The sequence below is a fragment of the Sinocyclocheilus grahami genome, unplaced genomic scaffold, assembly GCF_001515645.1.
Source record: "Sinocyclocheilus grahami isolate Dianchi unplaced genomic scaffold, SAMN03320097.WGS_v1.1 scaffold1321.1, whole genome shotgun sequence".
Taxonomy (NCBI): Eukaryota; Metazoa; Chordata; class Actinopteri; order Cypriniformes; family Cyprinidae; genus Sinocyclocheilus; species Sinocyclocheilus grahami.
The window spans coordinates 293,232-319,063 of record NW_015506500.1 but is presented as its reverse complement, the minus strand read 5'-3'; the positions used below and the strand labels follow the sequence as shown (position 1 = coordinate 319,063).

The window sequence follows — 25,832 nt, the reverse complement described above, 5'->3', positions numbered from 1 at the left end:
GAAAGGGGTTTCCCATGGTTGCTGATTGGCTGGAAGTTCAGTAGTCGTTGAAATTATGTCTTGGGAAGCCAATGGTTGGGCGTTGGCTGAAGATGTGGAGTTGTGGGCTGGTTGAAGTTTTGAGGCGGTCACAGACTCGAGGTGAACTCTGAGACACGGCGTTGCGGCAAAACTTAACTCAGTACACGAAACACTCAACGGGAAAGAAAAGAAACTAAAGTAAAAGAAAGAAAAGAGTAAAGTTTGATGAGACTAGGTGGCGTTTCTCCTCATGGTTTTAGAGGAGCTACTGGCATGTAAGCCAGAGCACGCTGGAACGGCACTAAGCATGGCTAAAATCCCTAATGCAAAAAGCGATGACTAAAAGCAATGGCCAAAAGCAGACAAGGCAAAAAGCATGGCTAAATGCCTAATTTGATGATGTCATGAGTATTTAAACCGGGCTGTTGGACACATCCCAAATGGTGTCTTGACCAATTAGACATTGTCTTGGCCTGGGGTGTTGCTATGTTTCTCCTCCCAATACATAAATCAACATGTTATCTTATCAGTCACATGGTCCGAATTTTCCCGCTCTTGCAAAGTATAATTTGGGCATGGTTTCTATAACAAGAATATAATACATTTTACAAAGTACTGATTCATAGAAACGTTTAAAGCAACGTTCAAACTCATACATACCCAACATGAATATAATCCTATAAACTATTCAATAGCTATTCAAAATACATACACAATAAGCGATTAGGACATGATAGTCAAATATATTTATAAGTCCTTTTGAGATCATTTTGGTCTTTTACATCTGTAAAAGACAGTCTCTCTGTCGTTCTGTGAATGTGAGGATGTGCTTTGTGAGGAACAAAAAGGTTAAAAGGTCTCATAAGGAATCTCAGTCTGGGATTCCTGGGTCCTGGGTGGGGGAAACCAATCCGAGGAAGTCTTCAGCTCGTGAATTCTATCACAGATTTACATGTGATGGTCATGCTGTGCATCTCTTTGCCCATTAATCTTGGTTACTTGCCCCAAATTTTTTAAACTCCTTCCTGAGTTGGGATTATCAATAAGTGTTATTTTGTGTTAGTGTTGCAAGCTGTTCTGTGAAAGAGCTGGTTGGTTAGGCTTGCTTCAGACTGGCTGGTGCTAGGATCTGGACAGATTTGTTATGTTGTCTTGTTATCCTGGGCCTCTTTTTGGGTTGTTCAACACCAATCTGATCAAATCTTAAATTGTCTGATTCACTCTGATACCCTACACACGGAATTATAAGCTGTGCACGTGTAAATGAACACAGTGTCACTCTTCACTCAGAAACATGCAGAGCAACTGAAGATATATTTTGTTAATTAAATTGCAGCCTTTGATTTGATTGCAATTTGATAAGATATATCGCAATTTCAGTTGTATTTTAAAATAGTTGTGCTGGCCCATTTTTTATTTTGATGTTACATTTGATTTAATTAATTATTATCTATTCATCAACTCATAAACCCCAATTTGGGTAACAATGTTTTAGTGCAAGAATGGATTTTCTTCAGAAAACATTTGAAGGAAAATCTATGACCTTAATATTTTATTTAGTAGTAGGCTAGCTATTCTATAAATGGAATTTCAGGTTGTGTTAAATTATGAATGTAGTAACTTTTTTATAGTAACTTTTTTTTAAATTAGAAACTGTACCCCACATGTTTTGCTCAAAAACTACTACTTGGTGTAGATTGTAATTACTATTTAATGCAGTCCCTGTTGTTGCCATGGCAAATCGGCACAAAGGAGAAATGCAAAAAAATAGAGGCGCTGTGTGTGTGAGAGGCGCTTATGGTTGTCTTGGTTACAACCATTCTCCCATGTGACGTAATGAGAAGCCCAACCTGAGGGAGCTGAAAGGGACTATTTTTAGCCCAGATTCACCAGTACCTGTGGGTTTGTGCCTTTTTTGAACATTGGTTTCTTAGAGTTGTGTTCTTAAACGGAGCTAAAATTGACTTGTTTTTTCCAAACAGTGGCGGACAGGGGGTCGAGTTGGGTAACCTGTTTGGAACCTTGACTACGTCATGGGACTTAAATCGGGTGGTGGAGGGCTGATGTTCAAGAGATTGGTCAGTTCATTTAAAGGTTGCAGATTGCAGAGGTGGCCTTAGAACTTGCTCTGTGTTAAGAAGCACCAGTAAATGGCAAGTAGCAAATAACACATGAATAACGCAATGGAAGTCTTGAATTTTAGATCCTTACCACAGCTTTTTACTTATATGAATCTTATATGATTTCGGTGCAGAATGATAAAGCAAATCTGCTTAATGTTTGTGGTGTTGTAAGGAATGGCACAGAAAATGTCCTCACTACCTGTCAGATATCACTGAAATAGTTATTGTAAAAAATCACACCTGCCCCTGTGACTGTAAACAGCAAGAACAAATCTGACTGCAGGCCGACATGTGAGCCAATCAGAAAACTAGCAGGCACTTAGAGCCTGTAAATCATCTGGAGTGTTTGTATTTGCTCTTCGGAGGGTGGAGCTGTCAGTCAATTGGCAGCTGTCACTGACAAGTCTACAATAATATATTAATGGTGAAAATTATTAACATGCATGCCTTGTTTTTACTTCTCACATGGATCATAGAAATATAGGAATATAGGACAATTTGACTATTGTTTAACATTAAGCTAAAACATTAAGTGAAATCAGAAACTATTAGGCTACTAGTTTTTAATAATATTTTGAATTATTGTTATTTTTATATTTTCTAATTTCCTGTAAGTTAATAGTAATTTGTTGTGTTTTGTCATTTTTATTGTTTTAAAATTAAATGTGTATACATAGTTTTTATTCATTATTCATTATTTTAGTTTTAGTTATTTTGAAGTTAAACTAAATGAAAATGAGAAAAGAAGTTTGAGTTTATTAAAAATTGTTTCAGTTAATGTTTATTTTATTTAAGCAGCAAAAATGCTTTTTATGGTTTTAGTTTGTTAAGAAAATATATTTTATGAGGTGGCGATTTCTTATGCAATACGTATGATGTGATTTTTACAGAAATGTATGACTTTTGGATAAAGATTTCACCACAGTCTATATCTAAACATTACCATCAGTGGAGCTCAAGTAGTTTGTATGAAAATGAGATTGTAGGAATTCATACGAAATAGCCACCAGTTGGCCAAAAGGTAAAATAGTGATGAATTGCCATAAGACTGTGTTAAGCAAGATATTTACGTTAATGAATCTAGAACAATAAGACCAGGAATCTCATTTGGTGACACTAATGGCACAGACCTCACCATTTTTGAGATAACAGAGCTTTGTTAAGAATGAATAGAGCATGTCTTTATTGAGATGAGGATTGCTTCAGGATGTGTATTTTGGGTCCTTTCATTGCTTAAAGAAAGAGATGCTTTTCTCGTCCTTCTCTTGTGTTAAGAGATGTCATTTTGTCTATCACTCCCGTGTCTTATCTCTCACTTGTCACTAACACACACAGCAGTGTTCAGGCTTCTGTGCTGGCAGGAGGAGCTGATTGCTGGGTTAGAGAGAGACGGTAACAGAGAGATAACATAGAAGTATATCACTCAGTTTTAAAAGGATAGTTCACCCAAAAATGAAAATTCTGTCAATTACTCACCCTCATGTCGTTCCAAACCTGTAAGACCTTCGTTCATCTTCGGAACACAAATGAAGATATTTTTGATGAAATCCGAGAGCTTTCTGACCCTCCCATAGACAGCAATGCAACTGAAAAATGTTATGGCCCAGAACGGTAGTAAGGACATTGTTAAAATAGTCCATGTGACATCAGTGGTTCAACCGTGATGTTATAAAGCTAAGAGAATACTTTTTGTGCACAAAGAAAAAATAGCGACTATTCGTGAGAGCAACACTGTGATTTATGTTTTGATGTTATCATTAATATTACACCCTGCTCATGGTCTCCAGAAACTCTGTATTACCATGTTAGTTGTTCTCCATGCTCAAATGCTGTCGTGTTTCTGTGCTTAGGGTTTGGTTTTGACAATAAGGTAAGGAGACTGGTAAAGAGCATTGGAGCATAACACACACACACTTACGCAATCTCTCTATCTTTCACACACATTCAGCTGGGTTATGCAAAGTCTTGTTGAGGTGCACAGTCAGAGTTTAACAGCTTCAGTGAGAGCTATATTTAACACACTGTGTGTAGATGTGTCATGCCGTAAGATAGCACCTTTAAACTCCCCGATATAAAGTGCCATTTAACTGTGTGTGTATCCAGGTGTGGAGCTAAAATAGTGTGAAAGAGTTGCCAAATTTGTCCATGGCGTCACACATTTATTTTCCTACTAGGATAGTGTAATCAACCCTCTGGCATATGCGAGTAAATCACTCGCATATGCGACTAAATCTTCACTCTGGGTGACTAAATGATGTCTAATATTAGCCAATGGCTAATAAATTCTTAGATTTTACTCACCAGTGTGGGAGTTAAAGGCTAAATATAAGTTTAGCACAGATATTTTCACTCGCCGAACTCTTGACCGCCGTAAGATAGCGCCTTTAAACTCCCCGATATAAAGTGCCATTTAACTGTGTGTGTATCCAGGTGTGGAGCTAAAATAGTGTGAAAGAGTTGCCAAATTTGTCCATGGCGTCACACATTTATTTTCCTACTAGGATAGTGTAATCAACCCTCTGGCATATGCGAGTAAATCTTCACTCTGGGTGACTAAATGATGTCTAATATTAGCCAATGGCTAATAAATTCTTAGATTTTACTCACCAGTGTGGGAGTTAAAGGCTAAATATAAGTTTAGCACAGATATTTTCACTCGCCGAACTCTTGACTGAGCACTTCAGAGTTTCATTCTCTGTCAAGCAACCTGTGCTATTCTTCAATTAATCTGAATGGATGCGCAGCCCACCTGTATTTGACGTATCGTAAACTGTAGTGTAAAGGCGCACAACTCATACATGGTTATTCTAATTACTAAAGTTCTATCATCATATAATGCTCAATTATCATAATATCATATTATAATGTTTGACTGACTGATGTTAAGTGTACTTTCAGATATTTAAAAAGCTGTGCTCTTTTACAAACATAATACACACACACACATACATATACATATATATATATACATATATATATATGCATAAAATAGTATATCAAATATTTAATATTAGTCTGGCGAGTAAACTAAAAAATGTACTAGCCAATGGTGATTCTATTGCCAAGGTGTCCATAGAGGGTTGGTAATGCACACCCTTCTCAAGAGAGAACAAGAGACTACATGCTCATGTGAAAGTCTAGAAGAAATGTTTGTTAGCTTCTGCTTCAAATTATGATTTGATAGTTATTTCATAGTTTCATGTAGAATTAAAAATAATTTTGTCAAAACATTTATAATTAGATTATAAAATGCTTATAATTAGCTGTTAATTACATAATTACATAATCACACATTATTTTGACCTAAAAGATTTACTTCAAGTCCCCCTGACCTTTCAATAATTTAATAATTCGTATATTCATGTTTTTCTAATGTCAGTTAATAGTCACATGCAAGTAAATAAACAAAAACTGTTTTCAGGGTTGTCCTTAGAGGGGTGCAACTGGTGCGGTTGCACTGGGCCCCGTGGCGAACAGACCAAGGGGAAGCCCCCTCCGAAACGTACCTTGCACTGGGCCCCGCGTCAGCTAAGGATGGCCCTGACTGTTTTTAGTGTTCAAGTATTATTTTTACTTTACATTTTTTTATTTAAATTTACATTTGCACAATTTAAATAATTAGCTTTTTGTCAAATCACAAACTTCCTGAGAAACCTTGGCACTTCGTGTTTTTGAAAATAAAGGATATATTTTTTTTTCTCTTTGTAGTTTTTTTTTTTTTAGGTCAACATGCATAGTCCTGTTTAAATCTGTGTGATAAACAAGTTACATAAAAAGTTGTGCTGTCGAATGACTAATCGCGATTAATCGCATCCAACATAAAAGTTTTTGTTTACATAATATATGTATGTGTACTGTGTATATTTATTATGTTTATATAAATACACACACACATACAGTATATATTTAGGAAATATTTACATGCATATACATTTATATATTTACATTCTTATATTTTATATTATATATAAATATATTTCATATATAAACATAACATATTTTTCTTAAATATATACATGCATATGTGTGTATTTATATATACAAAATAAATATACACAGTAAACACACATATATTATGTAAACAAAAACTTTTATTTTGGATGCGATTAATCGCGATTAATCGTCTGACAGCACTAATAAAAAGTAATCTAAATGTAATCAGAATACATTACCTAAAATGTGTATATTACCGTAATGATTATTCGGTTTCATGTTATGTTTTTGTTTCCTATATTTTTCATTACTGCCACAAGTTTCTCTCTTGTGATTTTTGGTTGGTCTTATTGGAGTATCTTGCTTATTAAAGATGATTATTAAAAAAAAAAAATCTGCATTTAGATCCTTCCTCCTTGTTTCCTTCACTGGCCTTGACAATTATGCTACTAACTACAGTTTTCGTCATGTAATTTGTATTCAGTAACAAGCTACAGTTTGAAAGTAATCTAACCAGAACTGAATGTATTGCAGCTCTCTGCAGAGAGGGTGGATTTGGGGTAAATACTTGGGCTGACCATGTGATTTTCACACAGAAACTCTCTCTCTTTCTCTAGTTGGCCTCTGACAAATTTGGTACGTGGACAGACGCTCAAAGAAAACAAAGATGCCAGTAGCTTCCGCCAGCTCTGACTCAGGTAAGATAATCTTAATGATTTACGTTATCTTAATGATTTACTGAACTTAGAGTTTGTTACCAGTCCAAAACCTTGTTAATCCACAAAAGGGTTTTGTGATATAATGGCTGAAAAAAGTGGCTGAAACCCCACAATAAACTGGGATTAAATGTTTGTGCTACACTGAGCATCCACACATCTGCCAAGATTCAGACCTAGCTTTCACTGAAGAGACACTTGAGTCAATATCATTGTATCTCTCTGGACAGCTACACAGAATGAAATCAATGCATTGTTCTGTTATGATGTTCTTTTGTTGAAACAAAGACAAAAACAGAGAGATGATCACATCCTCCTGTACAAAAACTATTCTGAGAACAGGGGAGTTGGTGTTGAGAAGGGATGATGAAAAAGTAACATAAACTAAGAATTTGGAATTTATAGCGGGGTCCAGATATTAAAGTATAAAGACTATGTATATTATAGAGTAAAAAGTACATAGGTATTCAATCATTTAGATTTTAGAATTTCTATGTATATGATTATGTATATATGTATTCAATGATTTAGATTTTAGAATTTCGGTAACACTTTATTTTAAGGTGTCCTTGTTACATGTGTTACATGTACTTAATATTATAATAACAATTAATTATGCACAATTACATGCAAGTAACCCTAAACCGAACCCTAATCCTAACCCTAACCATATAGCAAGTACATGTAATTAATTAATATTACTCAGTACTTAAATGTATAATTACACTGTAACAGGGACACCTTAAAATAAAGTGTAAGCAGAACTTCTTATCATAATTAAAAGAGTAGTGTGCAATTTTTGTTTAGTTTGAGATGGGATTGTTTTTTTCTAAACAATGAAAGATGGGAAAGTGTTTTTGCAGCTCAGTTTGTGGCTCTAATGGTGCAGACATTACATGTCACTTTTAATTTTTTCCCCTGCCATTTAATTACCTCAAAGCACTTTAGAATGGAGAAAATACAATTAAAATTAATTTCATGAAGTTTAAAAATTATAATTAAAAGTTATTCTAGTTTAATTAGCAACACTTTACAATGAAGTTTAATTTGTTAACATTAATTCATGCATTATGTGTAATGCACTAACTATGAACAATACTTTTATTAAATGTTAATTTGTACTAATGCATTTTTTACATTTTTTAAATTGTATAAATTAACATTAGTTTATATATTTTAAACAAGCATGAATTAACAATGAACAACAGTATATTTATACTAGGGCTGTCAATCGATTAAAATAATTAATCGCGATTAATCGCATGATTGTCATAAGTTAACTCGTGATTAATCGCATATTTTTATCTGTTCTAAATGTACCTTAAATTAATAGGGGTCTGAAAAGTCGCGAAATCTAGCGACAAATTCGCTAAGTTCGCAACATTGTGCATCTCCATTTCTCCAATTACAGGATAGGCAACGGGTCAAACAGAAAATGCGCGCAGCGTTAATTGCGCTTTAGTAAAATTTGTGCCGTTAAGATGAGTTTGCGTTAACGCGTTAATTTTGACAGCCCTAGTTTATACATAAATTAACCTAGATTAATAAATGCTGTAAAAATTGTTATTTCATTTTTAGTTTCTGATACCTAACGTGTTGACTAACGTTAACAAATTCGAACCATAGTGTAAAATGTTACCAAAGATACCCCTGAATATATACTTAAAGCACCTTGTAAATCAGCATCACCTTAAATTGTATGTCTTTTCACAGAAATTACCATCCTTCTGTCATTGTGCAGGTTTCTGGTATTAAATGAATTGGCGTTCAGTGCTGACCTGCAGTCATGAGAATACACACATTGTAATCTCTTACACTGCACAGAATCTTTGCTCAGAGCCGATAATTTCAGCTCTGTGATCGCACTGAATGGATTGTGCACACAGAGAGAAAAGAGACCAAGAGACCAAGAAAAATTAGGGGAACTTCCCATTTGTGTGAATAATAAATAGTGCAACCTGGAACACATTACTCTTATTCACAGGTTAGTGACCTAAATGTTGAGTTACTCCCTCTGGGGCTGCAGCCATACTACCTACCTCAGGATGTTTTGCTATCTGTCCTCTGCTGTCTACTCAGGAGGTTTTGTAGACTGTAAAACAAGAGAAACAAGGACTTTAGACCTGATATTGGTGCAATTCCCATGGCAGAATGCACCCTTTCTGTGATGAGCTTTTCGACCTTTCTGAATTAAAATTAATTTAAATATGTATTTTGTAGGCATAAAATAAAAAACGTCAGCGTGATACAACTGGCCTGATAAGGCAATGAAAAAAGCCTCATTAAATGAATGAAATTCTTGAAAAGAAAACATTATTAAATAATTTGGCATACTTTTTTTTATTATAATTTCTATCAATTTCATTTTTCCAAAATGCTTCACTAATTATACAAACTGAAGATGAACTTTCATCATCATGCAGAAAAACATAAAACAGCACACCCTCAATGACTGTGTCAAGGTCAGTTAGTCTCTTAAAATATCAGATAATTTCAGACCTTTAAAATATCAGACAAAGCGAGGTTAGTTCAGATTGTAAAATGTCATGTGGCGTGACTCACACAAAAAATGTATGTAATAATTGTGGAAAAATATATTTTTACCTCGGAAAATATATCTAAAGACTTTTAGATGAGATAAGATGCATATGACATTAGAGTCATTATATTTAAACTTTTCTTGAAAATGGTATAAAAGATTTAGAAACCTTATGAAGCCAAGATGAATACAAAGAGCACATTTCTAAGACCTTGGCATGTCATTGACCCAAGTGCCCATTAGGTAGATGCTTTTTATCCAAAGTGACTTAAAGGATTAGTTTACCCAAAAATGAAAATTCTGTCATTAATTACTCACCCTCATGTCGTTCCAAACCGTAAGTCCAGAAACGTAGTAAGGAGATCGGTAAAATAATCCATATGACATCAGGGGAATACTTTTTGTGCGCAAAAGAAAAAAAATAACGACTTTATTCAACAATTCGTCTCCTCCGCGCCACCCTAGTGCCATTTTGGAGAGTATCCACTGAATGCAATGCTGAACACCGTATGCTGTTCTGTGTCAGCTGTGCCACGCAGATACATTTTCTACGTTGTTTGTGCTTTGATTTGAACGAAAACAACGTATCTGTGTGGTGCGGCTGACACAGAACAACAGACGGTGTTTGCGTTCAGTGGATATGCTCCAAAATGGCGCTAGGGTGACACGGAGGAGACAAAGTCGTTTTTTCGCACAAAAAGTATTCTTGTAGCTTCGTAATATTACGGTTGAACCCCTAATGTCACATGGATTATTTTACCAATCTCCTTGCTACGTTTCTGGACGTTGATTGTGGTAGTACACTAGCTGTCTATGGGAGGGTCAGAGAGCTGTCAGAATGCATAAAAAATATCTTAATTTGTGTTCCGAAGATGAACGGAGGTTTTACGGGTTTGAAACGACATGGGGGTGAGTAATTAATGACAGAATTTTCATTTTTGGGTGAACTATCCCTTTAATAATTACAGCTCTCAGAACAGACAGATGCTTCAGAACAGACAGATTAGAATAATAAGTGTTCTAGAAATGTGGCTGTACTTTAAGATGCTGGCTTCTTAGTTTTTAAACCTGTAGCTTTACCAGTCTATAGTATCCCGCATGCCTTTCTGCATTGTGGTCTGCTGAGGGAGCAGTGCCATTTCAGCAGAAACATGCTGATCCAGAAGGCAATGCTCCATTACTCAATTACTGAATGAAGTGGTGCTTGGACAGAATGTCTTGAGCTGATCGAGGTTCTAAAGTGGGTTAAGACAAGACTGTCCAGGCTCTTTATTATAGGGAATGTCGTCAGTGCCTCCAGTTTTTGGTGCCTGTCGTTGGTCAATGGCACTAGCAAGGACTTTCTGAGCTCTGCAAAGAGCCCAATCAGCTTTCCACTTAGCTTGTGAGCAATGACCTTCAACACTTCAGTACATCATCACCCTTAAGACGTGCTGGCTTCCATCCGATGCGTTTTCTTGACCAGATCGCCTTAAGAAACTGTTTTCCTTGCCATTACTGTCATCCAGAGTCCTAATTTAGCACTATATGAACACATCTAGATCTGTCTAAAGGATACAAGCCTCGTTTCACCTCAGTTGACACTTGTGATAATGAGGTCCAGTTAGCCACAAGTAAACACAAGCTGCAGACAGCTAACTGAGCATCATACATACAACTCCTTTAACTAGCTGTTAGAAATGTGCACAAATAGGGACTCTCCAGTTTGTTTTGTTTTGCATTTATTCATTATTACAAGGTTTAGATTTACAGAGTTTGTTTACAGTGTGTATGTTTACAAAGCGCATGAATTGGCGTCAATTTAGCGTATTATAGTTCTTGAACTTGCATGATCATTTTTAGTTTTATTTCTACACTATATTACAATTAAATCTAAATAAATAGTTTACTGTGACTTCACATTGAACAGAAACCGGGAATAATTGATGTGGCAGCATTGTGCTGTAGAATCTCAGTGTTTATTTGTGTCTGTATTACAGGCATCTCGTGTTTATTTACAGATGAACTGTAATAGTGTGATGTCCACAGTACCATACTGGCGCTTGGGCTCCCAGCATGCATTGCAGCATGAATACAGTACGCGGTTTATTTTATTGTAGCTGCTTTAGTTGTCACTTCAAGTTACTTGGGTAACAGTTTACAACAAGGTATATTTGTCATTAGTGACCAATGCATACTAATTTACTTAATGGAATTAAAGCATTTCAAGTTGTATAAATTAACATTAGTTAATGTGTTATTATTTAAATCAGTTATTTTATTTAAATCTAAAATTGTTTTTATTTATTTGTTGATTGTCAACACCAATCACTGGTGTTGGTATTTTTGCATGCCTGAGCTTATGTTAAAAGGTCACCAGCGATAACAACCACCACAGCATCACTGCAAACACTCCACCACTTTAACTGTTCATAAAAGAATATATTACCTTTACTGTAGCTAACAACAAAATAAATGTGCATAGGATCGTTCAGGTCATCTTGGAGGTACCTCACAAGAAATGTTTCAAATAGAAATTTCACATTGATCTCTCATTGCAGATGTATCTTGGCAGGGTTTTAGACATTGTTGAGAGTTCATCTGAAACATTTTCTCACGAATAAAACAACAGAGAAGTCTCCACTTTCAATGTAATTTCATAGGAGACGCATTTACGGAGATTAGATTTTATAGAGAGCTCTCAAGTGATTCTTCTTTCCTAAGGAGAATTTCCTCTTCACTCTTTGTTCGCATGAGCCATTCTCTTCCTCCTCCTTTTTTCCCTCTATTCTGTCTCTCTCTTTTGCATTGTCTCCTCTTATTAGGTCTCTGCGTTTGGTCTTACAGTTATGTTGAGCTTTCTTGGCGAGTCTGTCACAGTCTTCAGCAGCTGAGAGGGAGTGATAGGGAGGAGGCTGAAATTCTCTAGCAACCTGTGTGTCTGGAATCTGTGTTGTTAGAGTCAGATAGAAGGATATTAGGAGGCAGAAAGCCCAGCCATTTATACTGCCTCAAACTGCCTTTAAACTTACAACAGGAGGGATGAAGAGGGAAGACAAAAATGGGAAGAACAAGGAAGCCTGAGGTGTCACAAGACAGGGAGGGAACAATCAAGAAATGAAAGATCTAGGAAGAGACATGCAAGAGGAAGAATGAGAGGTGGGGAGGCTTTCTGGAAACCGATGCTGACGTCAAGGAGGTGAAAAAAGTGAAGGAACAGAAAAGAGGGAAGGAACGCATGTGAATTAGAGGCAGGAAAAGAGGCTTCAGAGAGATTGAACTATGGCTGGGAGTATCTATAATAGAATGTCCCTGGAGGAGATTGGATCGATCAGCTCTCTAGAGGGTCCAGGAGGTAAGACACAGAGAGCAGAAGATCAGTTCAGATCTTTAAAAGCATGCTGTGATTTGACTAGAGCAAGAGGGACTTCAGTTTTTACTGTGGTTTTGCAGTTAGAACAGTACACACAACTGTAATGATGGATGAACTGATAGATATGCCTATTAAGAAGCATCATATTCTCATAGTAGTTGATAACATGGTCAATGAATACTATTTCTGGTGTTAATTAAAAAATTTAAAATGTAAAAATTATTTATTGAAAGGTATATTGTGTGGTTTTAACATACAACTGTTAAAATCTAAGACCTTATGAATGCATTAAGAATACACTTATAAATACAGGCTTCATAAAAATTGTCACCAACATTTTTATTACATCCCTCTAGCACATAATGTGTGTGTGCATGTGGAGAGAAGAGATGAGGAGGGGTGCATCGAAAGAGAGGTGACAAACCAGTGTCCAATTAGCTTTGTGCATGAGAGCACATCCTGTGTTTGTTACAGCTGCCTGGAGAGAATGAGTCTTACAACTTCCTTTATTTTCAGATTTCCTCTCTCTCTTGGCTCCCTTTCTTTGAGGTTCAAACTACAATAGAGTGAAATACATTCCATTGCATCTTTTCACAAAAATGCAGTTTCTTTGACCATAATGCAGTATTATAGGACTGTCCGCTCAACTTCTATTTCCGTTTCACTTGAGAGGCTGACAATATATAACGACAACATGTCTTTCCTGAACACAGTAAGCAGCGTCGGCCTCATGAATATTCAGTTTGCTTATTGAATAATGCATGATTACATTCAATCACACGCTTACACACCTGTAGGCCGGCTGTATATATTGCAATAATAGCAGTGATGACATCTCCAATCCAAAACATGAGCAAGAATGACAGCGATTTATGAGCGACTAGCTTAGGTGTGATGTGTCTGTTTATACAAGCTGTTGAGAAATAAGCAGAGAGAATTATGGGTGTAATAACAGATTGTGTTTAAGGAACTCAAAGATTGTAATTCACTACTACAGTGAGATCGCAGACGGAGCGAAGGTGATTTGATCAGTTGTTCTAGTGGGGATATGTGATTTCACACTTGCAGAAATGTAATAACATAATGCTGTGTGGAAACTTGTGTGTGTTTTATTCAGTGGTTACCTCACAACAGTGATAAAATCGCTGTCGGTGTGAATGGGGCTTTATATTACATTTATTCATTTAGCACATGCTTTTATGGAATGATTTATAAACGAAGAAATAAAATCAAAACAAGTAAGGATAATTGTAATGGTATGTGATTAGGTGAATTAAGGCATGTTTACACAGCCAATTTAATGCTGCTTTTTGCCTGCTCAAAATTTTTGTAAAGATGTCATGCAGCATAAAATCCAGACTAAATTAAGCCTGCAGATCCGCAAAGCATCATAACATACAATTATATTTGCTGTGTAAATGCATTTATGCCACCTCTGAGCAGCATTCAATAGTCTATTGCCAAATTTAGACTGCAAAGGTGGCACAGAAGTGCTTCTGAAGTGATATTTATGTGTCTTTACACAGACTGCTGTTCAGAGGTGACATAAATGCATTACGCTGCAGTTATAATGGTTTACTTTGATGCTAGAGGCTGATGTGAGTCAAAGCAGGCATAATTTAGTCTGGCTTTATGCATAATTGCACATTTACACTGAATTTTGAGCAGGCACAAAGCAGCATTAACTTATGAAAAGATACCTAAATGCCACTCCAGAAGTGCTCCCATGCCACCTTTGCAGTGTAAAATTGCATTATGGTACAGTTAGAATTCAGATGACTGAATCTGCTCATGTTTGCATTACTTTAAATATAATGCAGTATTCTCCAGACATTTTTGTATGCTACGAGGTTTATAGGGTAAAAAGGAATTTAGAAGAATGTTGATTACATGCTTCATTTCCTGAGAATATGAGAGTACAGACTGATAGAGGCAGAGTTTCCCAAAAGCATCATAAGCAGATCGTAGAAACAAATGTACAAATCTTCTTTGTTTCCCAAAAGCATTGTAACTTTAAGGTGAAGCATGCCGTTTCTGTGCTACTAAAACAGAATGACAAAAATGAGGGATATCTTGTAAAAGCACTGCCAGTGTTTACCCTTGTTTTACCACGTTGTCTGTCTCTGCATTGTCTGACATTGTCTGGATCTAACAAATTTGTGGAATGATTTTGAAATTATTTTTGGAGAAATGCACAAAAACATTACGAATGACTGTAACCTTGCATGTAAAATAACTTGTTAGCTAGCTCTATATCTCTAGATCTATATTAGTAAATGCAATTTCAGGGCTTTTCTTTTATTTGGTAAGACTTTTTTAAAGGTAGGCACTGTTATGAGTGAGTGTGTACTGTGTACAGTACCAAATGCACAAACTAAGATCATTAGTATAAGATAAGATGAAAACCGTTAATGCTAAGAAACGATCAAGATTAAAGGCCATAAGATTTAAAGACGTCCATTAAAACCCATGAGGGGTTTGGAAATATGTAATTAGAAATTGAGTTGAGGCATCTTTATGCAAGTAAATGAGAACAGGAAAAAATGTTATAATTTGGGCTCCAGGGAATGAACAGATTGCAATTAATAGAGAGATGAGGTGCAGGTTTAAGTGACTTGAGTTTTAATATACTTTGTTGATATGCTGAATAGGGGTGGGTGATATAGCCTCAAAATTATATCACGATATTTCAAGAATATTTGCGATAATGATATTTATGATGATATAGAAAAAAATATGGAACAGCATTTTATTGGTGATTTCAGCTGGCAGTCAGCAGCATTTATTAGTGCAAATACAATGAAGTGAACCTCATGAACAGTTAATGTTCTCCCATTGTGCAATTAAAGTACAGTATGTGCAATAACCTTATAATTATTTATCACCCTAAACCCTAGTACATCCCTACAACTTATTTTATTTTATTCTATTCCTATTCCATCTATACCACACATGTACATACAAATTATTCTTTTTTGTGGTTTATATTTATGCATGTGTATTTTATTCACATCTCATTTTTATTATCTGTGTGTTGTTGTTGTCTCCGTGTACTGGAAGCTTGTGACACTATAACAAATTCCTTGTATGTGCAAACATACTTGGCAATAAAGCTCTTTCTGAAGTGTCACAATAAAAGGACCCAGAAGCAAAGGCAAGTCATACAGTAGTTATTGTCCACAAAAAACAAACTTAGGCAGTCTGCCGTTCACTGGACCTATTCGGCAGTCGCAGAACTGGACTTTAACACAGAAGAACTGGAACATAAGGATTGACTTGACTTGAGAGTTTGTGGCGCCACCCCAGGCTGCAGGGCGAGGAGCGACTACCTCTCAGAAACCGTCTTAAAAAGGGAGGTAATCTAAGTCACACTGTCACCGGACTGAGCACCTTAACAATCAAAATAAGGGCCAATAAATTTAGGCGCTAACTTACGAGATGGAGACTGTAGGGGTAGGTTATGAGTGGATAACCATACTCTCTGGCCACAGATGTATCTCTGGGCCTTAGAGTGGTGACGATTGGCAGCCTGACAGGTGTGCTTTCTTGTATTAAATAATGCATTGCACACCCTTTTCCAGGTACGTCGACAGCGTTTAATAAGGGCCTGGACCGAGGGGATGGAGACCTCAGATACTTGAGAGGAGAATAGCGGCGGTTGGTAACCTAGACAACAATGAAATGGAGATAACCCGGTAGATGACGACGGTAACGAGTTATAAGCGTATTCGGCCCAAGGTAGCTGTTCACACCAGGAAGTGGGGTTGTGAGAGTCCGTAGCAAGCGTCCCAAAATCTGATTGACGCATTCAGCTTGTCCATTAGTCTGTGGGTGAAATCCTGATGACGGACTGGCCATAGCTCCGATCTGCCGACAGAACTCCCTCCAAAACTGAGAGACAAATTGTGGCCCTCGATCGGAGACAACGTCAGGAGGTAGCCCATGGATCTTAAAAACATGATCAAATACTGTAAGCAGCGTCTCCTTCATGGAGGGGAGTTTGGGAAGGGGAACAAAACGGGCCGCCTTGGAAAAGCAATCAACGACTGTAAGAATTACCGTGTTACCCGCAGAAGGAGGCATACCCCTAACAAAATCCAAAGTGATGTGCAGCCAAGGACGAGACGGAATAGGGAGGGGACGAAGCAGACCGGCAGGGCGGAGAATTGCTAGACTTAGACTGGGCGCAGACTGGACATGAGGCTACAAAACGGTGTACATCATGGACTAAAGCGGGCCACCAAAAATGCTGACGAACAGTAGCTTGAGTTCCCCTCACTCCAGGATGTGCAGCGAGCCTGGAGGCATGACTCCAGCGGAGAACAGCTGGACGCATAGACTTGGGAACAAACAATCTACCCGTCGGACACTCTTGAGGGATGGCGACGCGAGCCAGATTCCCAGATAACCTGTCGTTCGATTCTCCAAACTATGACCCGACCACACGACCATCGGGCAGGATAATCTCTGTGGATGAGTCATCCTCCGAGGAACCGAACTGACGAGACAGCGCATCGGGTTTAGTATTCTTAGAGCCTGGTCTGTAGGAAATGGTAAGGTTGAACCGTGCAAAGAATAGAGCCCACCGTGCCTGTCTAGTATTTAATCTCTTAGCCGAACGAATATATTCGAGATTATGATGATCTGTCCAAACAATGAATGGATGGGCTGCCCCCTCTAGCCAGTGGCGCTACTTGCCTAGTGCCAACCGAATGGCCAGGAGTTCGCGGTTACCTACATTGTAGTTGCGTTCCGTTGGCGAGAGACGGTGAGAAAAAAAAAGCACACGGGTGGACCGGGTTTTCCTGTGGAGAGCACTGCGACAGCACCGCTCCCACACCAACATTAGATGCGTCAACTTCCACTATGAATTGTTTTGTAGTATCGGGAGTGATAAGAATAGGAGCGGTCGTAAATAATCTTTTAAAATGGTTGAAGGCAACTTGAGCTGCTTCAGACCAAGAGAAACAGGACTTGGATCCATACTAATGCCCTCAGCGGACACAACAAAACCCAAAAATGAAACAGAATCAGCATAAAAACGCACATATCGGCCTTAACAAAAAGGCGATTCTCTAACAGGCGTTGTAGCACACGACGCACGTGCTGAACGCGTTTCCGGGGTGAGGGTGAAAAAATTAGAATGTCGTCCAGGTACACGAAAACAAAAACATTGAGCATGTCCCTAAGGACATCGTTCACGAGTGCTTGGAACACAGCTGGAGCGTTGACGAGCCCGAACGGTAGAACCCGGTATTCAAAGTGACCTCAAAGTGAGTGGCGTATTGAAGGCTGTCTTCCACTCATCTCCCTCCTTGATGCGCACCAAATGATACGCATTGCAAAGGTCTAATTTCGTGAAAATCCTTGCTCCCTGCAAGATCTCGAAGGCCGACGACATAAGGGCCTTTCGCACCGCTTTAGTTCCAGAACTAAATGTACAGTACTAAAGTACTGGGACGATTTTGCGCGAACTATTTCCCAGTACCATTTAAAGGGTTGCATTCGCACCGACAGTGTGTACTAGGAGCTGGTCGACAGCAACGTCATTTGTGCACGGTGTTCAACAACTGAAACAAAGAAAAACAACATTAACAACAGGAGGATGGAGGACGCTGTGATCGGAGCTGTGCTTTTATTGTGTCTCATGGGTTTCACAATAATGGACATGGAAAGTTGACGTATACGTAAAGCGATTGAAAGAATGGAAAGGAGGACTAAGAATCTCCAACGACAACTGGCAGTGCTACATTGGCTACAAGTGCCTGCACTTCAGCGTCCGTCCATCTATCGCTGTTCTCCATACTTGCGAAATAAGTTGACACAATGTTTACAGTATGTTTACACGGCGTTTTAAATCATGGCGGGTGAGGGCGTTTTCATATGCGTTTGGCCAATCAATGTCTACTTACGTAATGATTAGTACCAGTTGTGCTGGTTAGACCCTGCTCCGGAGTAGGAGCTAATTTGGTTCTCGAAAAAGGCAGTCCGGTACTAAAATCGCTCCCAGTTCCGGCGGTGCGAAAATGCCAAAAAGTGGGTAGTTCCACAATTAGTTCTGGTACTATGAAAAGTTTCCTGCGGTGCGAAAGGCCCTATAAGGGGCAACGGGTACCGGTTCTTCATCGTAATGTCGTTCAATCCACGATAATCTATGCAGGGATGCAATGAACCATCCTTATTTTTCACAAAGAAAAACCCAGCGGCAGCGGGAGAGAAGGAGGGAACAATGGTACCGGCGGCCAGCGAATCTGCAAGGTATTTCTCAAGCGCTTCGCGTTTGGGTGCGGACAAGGAGTAAAGTCTACCACGAGGTGGCATGCTGCCCGAGACAAGATCAATGCTGCAGTCATATGGCCGATGGGGAGGGAGAGAAGCAGCCCGGGAACGACTGAAAACCTCTCGCAGATCGTGGTACTCCTTCGGGACACCAGACAAATCGCCGGGTTCCTCCTGAAACACAGAAACAGAGGACACAACAGGCACAGCCGAGACAAGACACTTAACATGACAAGATAAGTTCCAAGACATAATGGTCCCCTCTACCCAGCTAATTTGAGGATTAGGCTGAGTTAACCAGGGGTGCCCTAAAATGATAAGCGTTAGGGGAGAACGAAAAAAAAAATAATTAAATTGTCTCTTGGTGATTGCCGGAAATGGTGAGACTCACCGGAATGGTGGCTTGAAGGATCCCGGAGAGGATGCGACCATCCAGGGCATAGATGGTAGGAGGATCACTTAATACTTGAAAAGGAATGTTGTGATCGATAGCTCAGTTCTCATCCATGAAGTTCCCTGAGCCCCAGAATAAACAAGGGAACAGGGAAAAGTGGAGCCCCCACAGCGTAAGCAGGCTTCGAGGGAGGTGCGAGTCTTTGGAGATGGGGAAAAGGTAGTCGCGCTTGCCAGTACTCCCCGATCTACTGGCGAGCCCTCTCTTTTACTGGACATCTTGCGCCGAAATGCCCGTGAGACCACCTGGCTGCATAGGCTCGGGTTCAAATGAGGTTACTACTGGAGGTGGGACGGCTGACGAAACCACCCGTTGCTCAGGGATGAAGCATTTGAAGGGCATATGAAGGGCATTTTCCATCCTTTTCCAATGAGCTACTGTCATTGATGACAGACTACCTAATTTGAAGTGTAAATCTATTGTCATAAGGTGGCAGAAGCAGCATTATAGTGCAATAGTAGTGACCAGTGTTGGGCAAGTTACTTTAAAAAAGTAATTAGTTATAGTTACTAGTTACTTCTCACAAATAGTAACTGAGTTACATCATTATAAAAGTAACCAATTACCAGAGAAAGTAACTACTGTGTTACTTAAAAAAATAAAATAAAATCAGATATGTCAAATAACTTGGATGCCTCCAATATTAAATGTGAAATCAATTAAATGGACACTACATAGAATAAACTATTATTTTTAAACATTGTACACTAATACAAAACAACTATTTAAAAATACTTATTTAACACTGAACATTTTTTACATTCTAGCAGACATTATACCAACAAAGCACAATTTAACTTAAAATTAATAAGTTAGTAAAATAATATTTTGTGGCCATTTTTGAGACCCACTTCTAGAATCAGGCATGCCAATAAATTTACTGTGCTGTGTGAACGGACAACTGGACAACTAGTTGTCTGTCACGTCATACAGTGCGAGAGGGAGCCGCTCTGAAAACGCACGTCTGAAAATGAAATACTACAGGCTTTCACTCTTTCTAAAGGAGTGGTGGAATGGAAATGAGTCAGAAGCCAAACACTCAGCGGTAGTCATGAGCTAGGAAAATAAACAGTAATGCAGCTCTTACATCAAGATAAGCACTACAGAAATCTGTGACTTGAATGTGACCAGCAGTGAGCTGCTTCAGTGTGAAACAGACATATACGTGACAGATGCTTGTTGAACATCAGAGCATGTGGCAAAATTAGTCACATATACAGTTGATGCAAAAGATGTTTCAGAATTCTAATCCATCATAGCTTAAAGGTCTCAGGGCTCAGACTCAAAAACATGTCTGTGTGTATCTTTGGTGTGTGCTTTTAGCTTTAATGTCACTCAGTCTCGACAGGATGTCGACCCAGAGTTAGTAATGAGCTTGACCCTGCTGCTCAGAGATAGACCAGTTGGACTTGTTTCCATAGAGATATACATTACAAAGCTTCTTGTGGTATTAATTATAGTAAGGAGGTCTATAATTCCTGGAGAGAGCTATTCGTTAGCGCTTCCAATCATCTCAATGGTAGTTGCTCGAAATATGCAACCTGCTTGCCACCTCTTAGCTCATGGGCAAAATTTGAATGGGATTTTTTTAGTTTTAATGTCAACAACAACAAAAAAAGTCTTAAAGCACTGTGTGTGGCACCGATTGCTAAAAAAAAAGTTTATAGCAAAACTCCATTTGCTCCTTGGATTTTTATGCTGGCTGTATTGTGTTTTTAAAATCTTTTTTTCCCCTGCCCAATAATAAAGTGATGTTAGATGTATAAAAAAAAATCAGGCAATTGAATAAAAATGTATTGGTATAGGACTTTTTATGGTAAGTATCATTTAAAGGGATAGTTCACCCAAAAGGGAATTTTGATTCTTCAAAATTCCTCAGAATATCTTATTTTGTGTTCAACCTAAGAAAGAAACGTACACAAGTTTGGAACGACATGAGGGTGAGTAAATTACAGAATTTGTATTTTTGGGTGAACTATTCCTTTAAGATACTTTTCTGAGTTTATTGCAATGTATTTTGCCTTTTTTGAACGTGCTGCTCTCTTAGATTTGAATTTTAGGTAAGATAAGTTACTGTAATATAATTTTACTGCCACCTGAGCTTTTTACATCAGGTGTACACTTATGCTGTCTAGATAGGCTGCTTAATAGTTTTGGTACAGAACCACAGAAAATGGCAGATCTCATCCTTTAATTGGCCAACCTTTGATTTGTTTTCCATCACAGAAGGAATTCCAGGACGAAAGAAGAGGTTTATTATCTTGTATGTGACTTATCCCTATGAGAACACACACACACATACACACACACACACACATGCTGGTTTCCCTGTTTTATGGGGACATTCTGTAGGCGTAGTGGTTTTTATACTGTTCAAACTGTATTTTATATCCCTTTACCCCAACCCGACACCTAAACCTACCCCTTATAGAAAACTTTCTGCATTTTTAGAGTTTCAAAACACTTGAACGCTTGCAAAAATGTCCTCACAACGTCAACATTTACTGGTATTACTATACTTGTGGGGACATTTGGTCCCCATAATGTAGTGAATACCAGTACACATAGACAGTTTAGCTCACATTCACTGTCACTGCTTAGCAACAGTCTTGGGATAGCGGTTGACCTTGATCATATGCATATTTTAATTCACTGCTTTGTACTGTGAGTCCATAGATAACTTTATTTCACCTTCTCACGACAAAAACTCATAAAAGATGTATGGATCTCTTTAATACCATGAAAAGAAAAATGAGGTTGTTTGTGTTTTCCAATGCTGAAATGGGACACCTACGCATACATTTTCATATTCTGATCCTGGAGCTCCTCCAGTACTGTTGCATATGTGTCCCCTATTTGGCATTCCCAATTCAGTCTGTGAGCACTTTACTGATGAGTTGAATCAGGTGAACTCACCTAGACATATCCAAACATCCAGAATGTGCCCATGACCAGGATCGGGAATAACAGTTTTAATAAAAATACAGCATACTGTAGTACTTGCAGTACTACGGGTTCTATAAATCCGTATTTACTGTATGCTATAATTATTACATATTAATTGTCAAACAGTTTTCAGCTTATCTGATAGTCAGTGAGCTTTTCCATTAACACAAAATGAAGACTCAAAAGACCACTAGTAAAATATTAATAGACTAAAATGTATTTGAAATACATCTATTTCATGTTAAGTATACTACAAATACATTTACATATTTATGTACTTAATGAAAATACCCTGAAATTGTACTTTTAGTATACTAAACTGATATACTTAAAGTCTGCTAAATTGGAGCAACTAGTTTTGTACTTAATGCACTTTAATTGTGCAGAAGTAGTGCTGAAGTCCAACTAAAGACATACTGAAGTATATTTGATTGTGCTAAAGTGGAATTATTGCAAGTATACTTCAGGTACACTTTAAAAATCTTGTATTTAAAGACCGAAATTATTCAAAGATCATACAGTCCTCATCAATAGTTACATCAAAACACATTTTAGGCTTAATATTAAGAAATGTGCATTGTGCAATAAACAAATACTCCAAATAAATGTATTTATAATTTTTATATCAGTAAGTTTCGAGCGATATGTCAGTAAATATGTCAATTGATTTGGACTACTTAGTATGAAATAAATGTATTTTAAATATATTACTTTTTCACTAGACAACTTTTAAATAGTTCTTTGACATTTCTTCACTGCCTAGTTGATAGTTATGCCATCATTTTATGTTTCACTCTGTTTGGTTTGAAGTAGACCAGAACATAAACTCTGCAGGACACCGGCCCTCCAGGACTGAGTTTGGACAGCCCTGAAGTAGACTATGCAACATGTCTGAAAACTGAACAAGAGAAAATAGAGTTGAGAATACAAGGGAAACATGAACGTGTTCTGTGTGAGTGATGCAGATTGCTGCAGGGGGAATTTAAGAGAATAACATAGGAGCCACGGGGGACTCATGAATCTTTCTAGAAACTTCCTTTCATGAAATTCTGTTTGAGGAGATTCAGTTTTCATGCTTCTGTATATTTGAGTGCTTCTCAAGTAAGAAAATTTATATTTATTTGATATTTTTCTAGCAATCTTAAATATGTACAAACAAGGACTTCAATGGATAAATAATGAGGACTATTCAAGCAATCCAAAAACATTATTTTAGCAAAATGATTCATGGAAGACTATAAATCATCTTCTGTCTCTCTTATCTGCTCTGGAACATAATGTTAGAAGGGCTTTAATGAGGCTTCTTTTAAAAGATAATTTGCTTGTTTCGCATTGAAGAGGAAAAACTTTGTCTTTGATCAGTGGGCAAAAGTTGAAAACAATACATTTATTTTCCATTAACATTTCAGTCATTTGAACAGCGTATGGTGGAGTGCTTCTGAAATGATTATCTTACAATCATGTTTTATTCCTGCATTTTTCGGTTGTCACAATTTCTTGTCTCCAAAAGTCTTTTGAGTGCACACTTTTAAACTATAGGCTGAACCTTAGACACCAATGGAGGTCAGTCAGCATAGACTGTCTAATAAGCCAATGAAATCAGCTGAGAAATCAAACTGTTTTCATTGCTCATATGGTCTATAGAGATGGACTAATTTCTAATGTACTGTCATTTGAGTGGCCTATTCCTCTATGAAAAGATGGATACATGTTTTCTTTGTAACATGTGAACCCTTTTTTCTTTTTCGTCCTCAGTGATGCAAAGTCTTCTAGACACCTTGAGTGACAGCACCAGCTCCACCACAGCCAATGACCTGGACCTCATCTTCCTCAAAGGACTCATGGAGAGTCCAGTGGTGAGTCATCTGCTTTCTTAACTTGATGTCCATGTGTCCACATGAGACTTCTTTAATTATGAGTCTGTCAACAGGACCCTCTTTGTGAAATATAATATTTGAAATATTTGATCTGTTTATCAAAATTGAAACCTATGGACTAGGGCTGGACGATATGGTCAAAATTTATATCACAATATATTTCTTAAAGGGGTCATATGATGCGATTTCAATTTTTCCTTTCTCTTTGGAGTGTTACAAGCTCTTGGTGCATAAAGAAGATCTGTAAAGTTGCAAAGACTAAAGTCTCAAATCCAAAGAGATATTCTTTATAAAAGTTAAGAATCAACCACGCCTACCTAAAACGGCTACATCACGATGTGGGAAGATTTGCATAACACCACCCAAATGTTCACGCAAAGAAAGAAGGCGTAACTTTGATTCTCGCTGTAGTATTGTTGTTGCCGTGTGTTTCGTTGTGAAAGCGAAACTACTTTGTTTGGCCTTCCAAAAGAGGACGATATCTGCTTCGTCATGCCTAGAGCTGGTCACTGAGGAAATACATCAACTTCGCGTTGTGGATCGCCGGATCGGCTTTCACCGTGGATGAAGTGGAGTCCAGCACGGGGTCGTCACATGTGGTTGCCACAAGCCCGCTGGTCTCCGCTCACTCTAGCCACCGGCCTCTGCTCACTCAAGCCGCCGGCTCTTTTGGAAGGACACGACTAGAAATCAGTGGTTAAGTTGTATTTACAACACTGTTCCAGAACAGTTCAACCCACATATTAAGATGTGTGCAGCGCATTTTATGGAGGACTGTTTCCTGATCCTGGTAGAGTAGACTACAATGCCGGCTGATCTGACTCACAGACTGTAAGTACGTTTTTTATATTTAAAGGATTTGCCACTGACGATTAAAAATCTTACTGTTCAAAAAACTTTTGACTGGTAGTGTAGGCTGATTATTCTTATAGATTGAAACAAATGTGCTTCAGCCAGAAGAAAAAGGGTATGAAAAGTGCTCCGAGTCGCTGCAGAAAACAAAAAAATTGAACTACAACAAAAACTAGAAATGTTGCTGGAGACGGGCTTATTGAAAATGCAAATTCATTCTCTGCCAGCAGGAGGGGCTTTTAGAGTGATAAAACTAGCGGTTTCCCCATTAACGGCTGTAAACAAAGCAGCTCCGCTCATGAGCGCTACTTTATCAGATCAAATGAAAATGCCATTGAAACTTTTCTGAAGACAGTCGGTTCCCTTCAGAGATACATTCATATAAAACACCCTCGCCATGTTTTGATTTTGAAACGTGCAGTTCTCATGTTTATTCGACAAAGTCAAATGCCACAAATAAATCAATGTATGGGAGACACTGGTAATGTATATCGAAATATCGGAAATGTGTTTAAAAATCATATCACTGTTATTGAAAAAATTGTATCGCGATACATATTGATATTGAATTATTGTCCAGCCCTACTATGGACCCTTTTTATATTTCTGGGGTTCTCAAAAGTTGTCATAGTTGAGTGAACTTCTACAGCAGTGAACGAAAAAGAGGTACAAGAGATTGATTACGGTGGTCAAAAGAGAGAAAAATATAATATTTGCTATCACTACCTCAGCTGTTGTAT

General features: G+C 37.9%; 1 protein-coding gene across 4 annotated transcripts in view; it reads left to right on the top strand.

The window, feature by feature from the left end:
- LOC107569196 (MAGUK p55 subfamily member 2-like) overlaps positions 1–25,832 on the top strand; it is a 51,096-nt gene that overhangs the window by 6,136 nt on the left and 19,128 nt on the right. For 3 of the 4 annotated variants that reach the window (XM_016255213.1, XM_016255215.1, XM_016255214.1), the window contains exons 1-2: positions 12,204–12,666; positions 24,119–24,219. In XM_016255213.1, coding sequence (XP_016110699.1) covers positions 12,594–12,666; positions 24,119–24,219 — 174 coding nt within the window. In that variant the 5' untranslated portion in view covers positions 12,204–12,593. Of the gene's footprint in view, positions 1–6,694; positions 6,776–12,203; positions 12,667–24,118; positions 24,220–25,832 lie in introns of those variants that run through there. The other variant, XM_016255216.1, reaches the window with a different exon arrangement.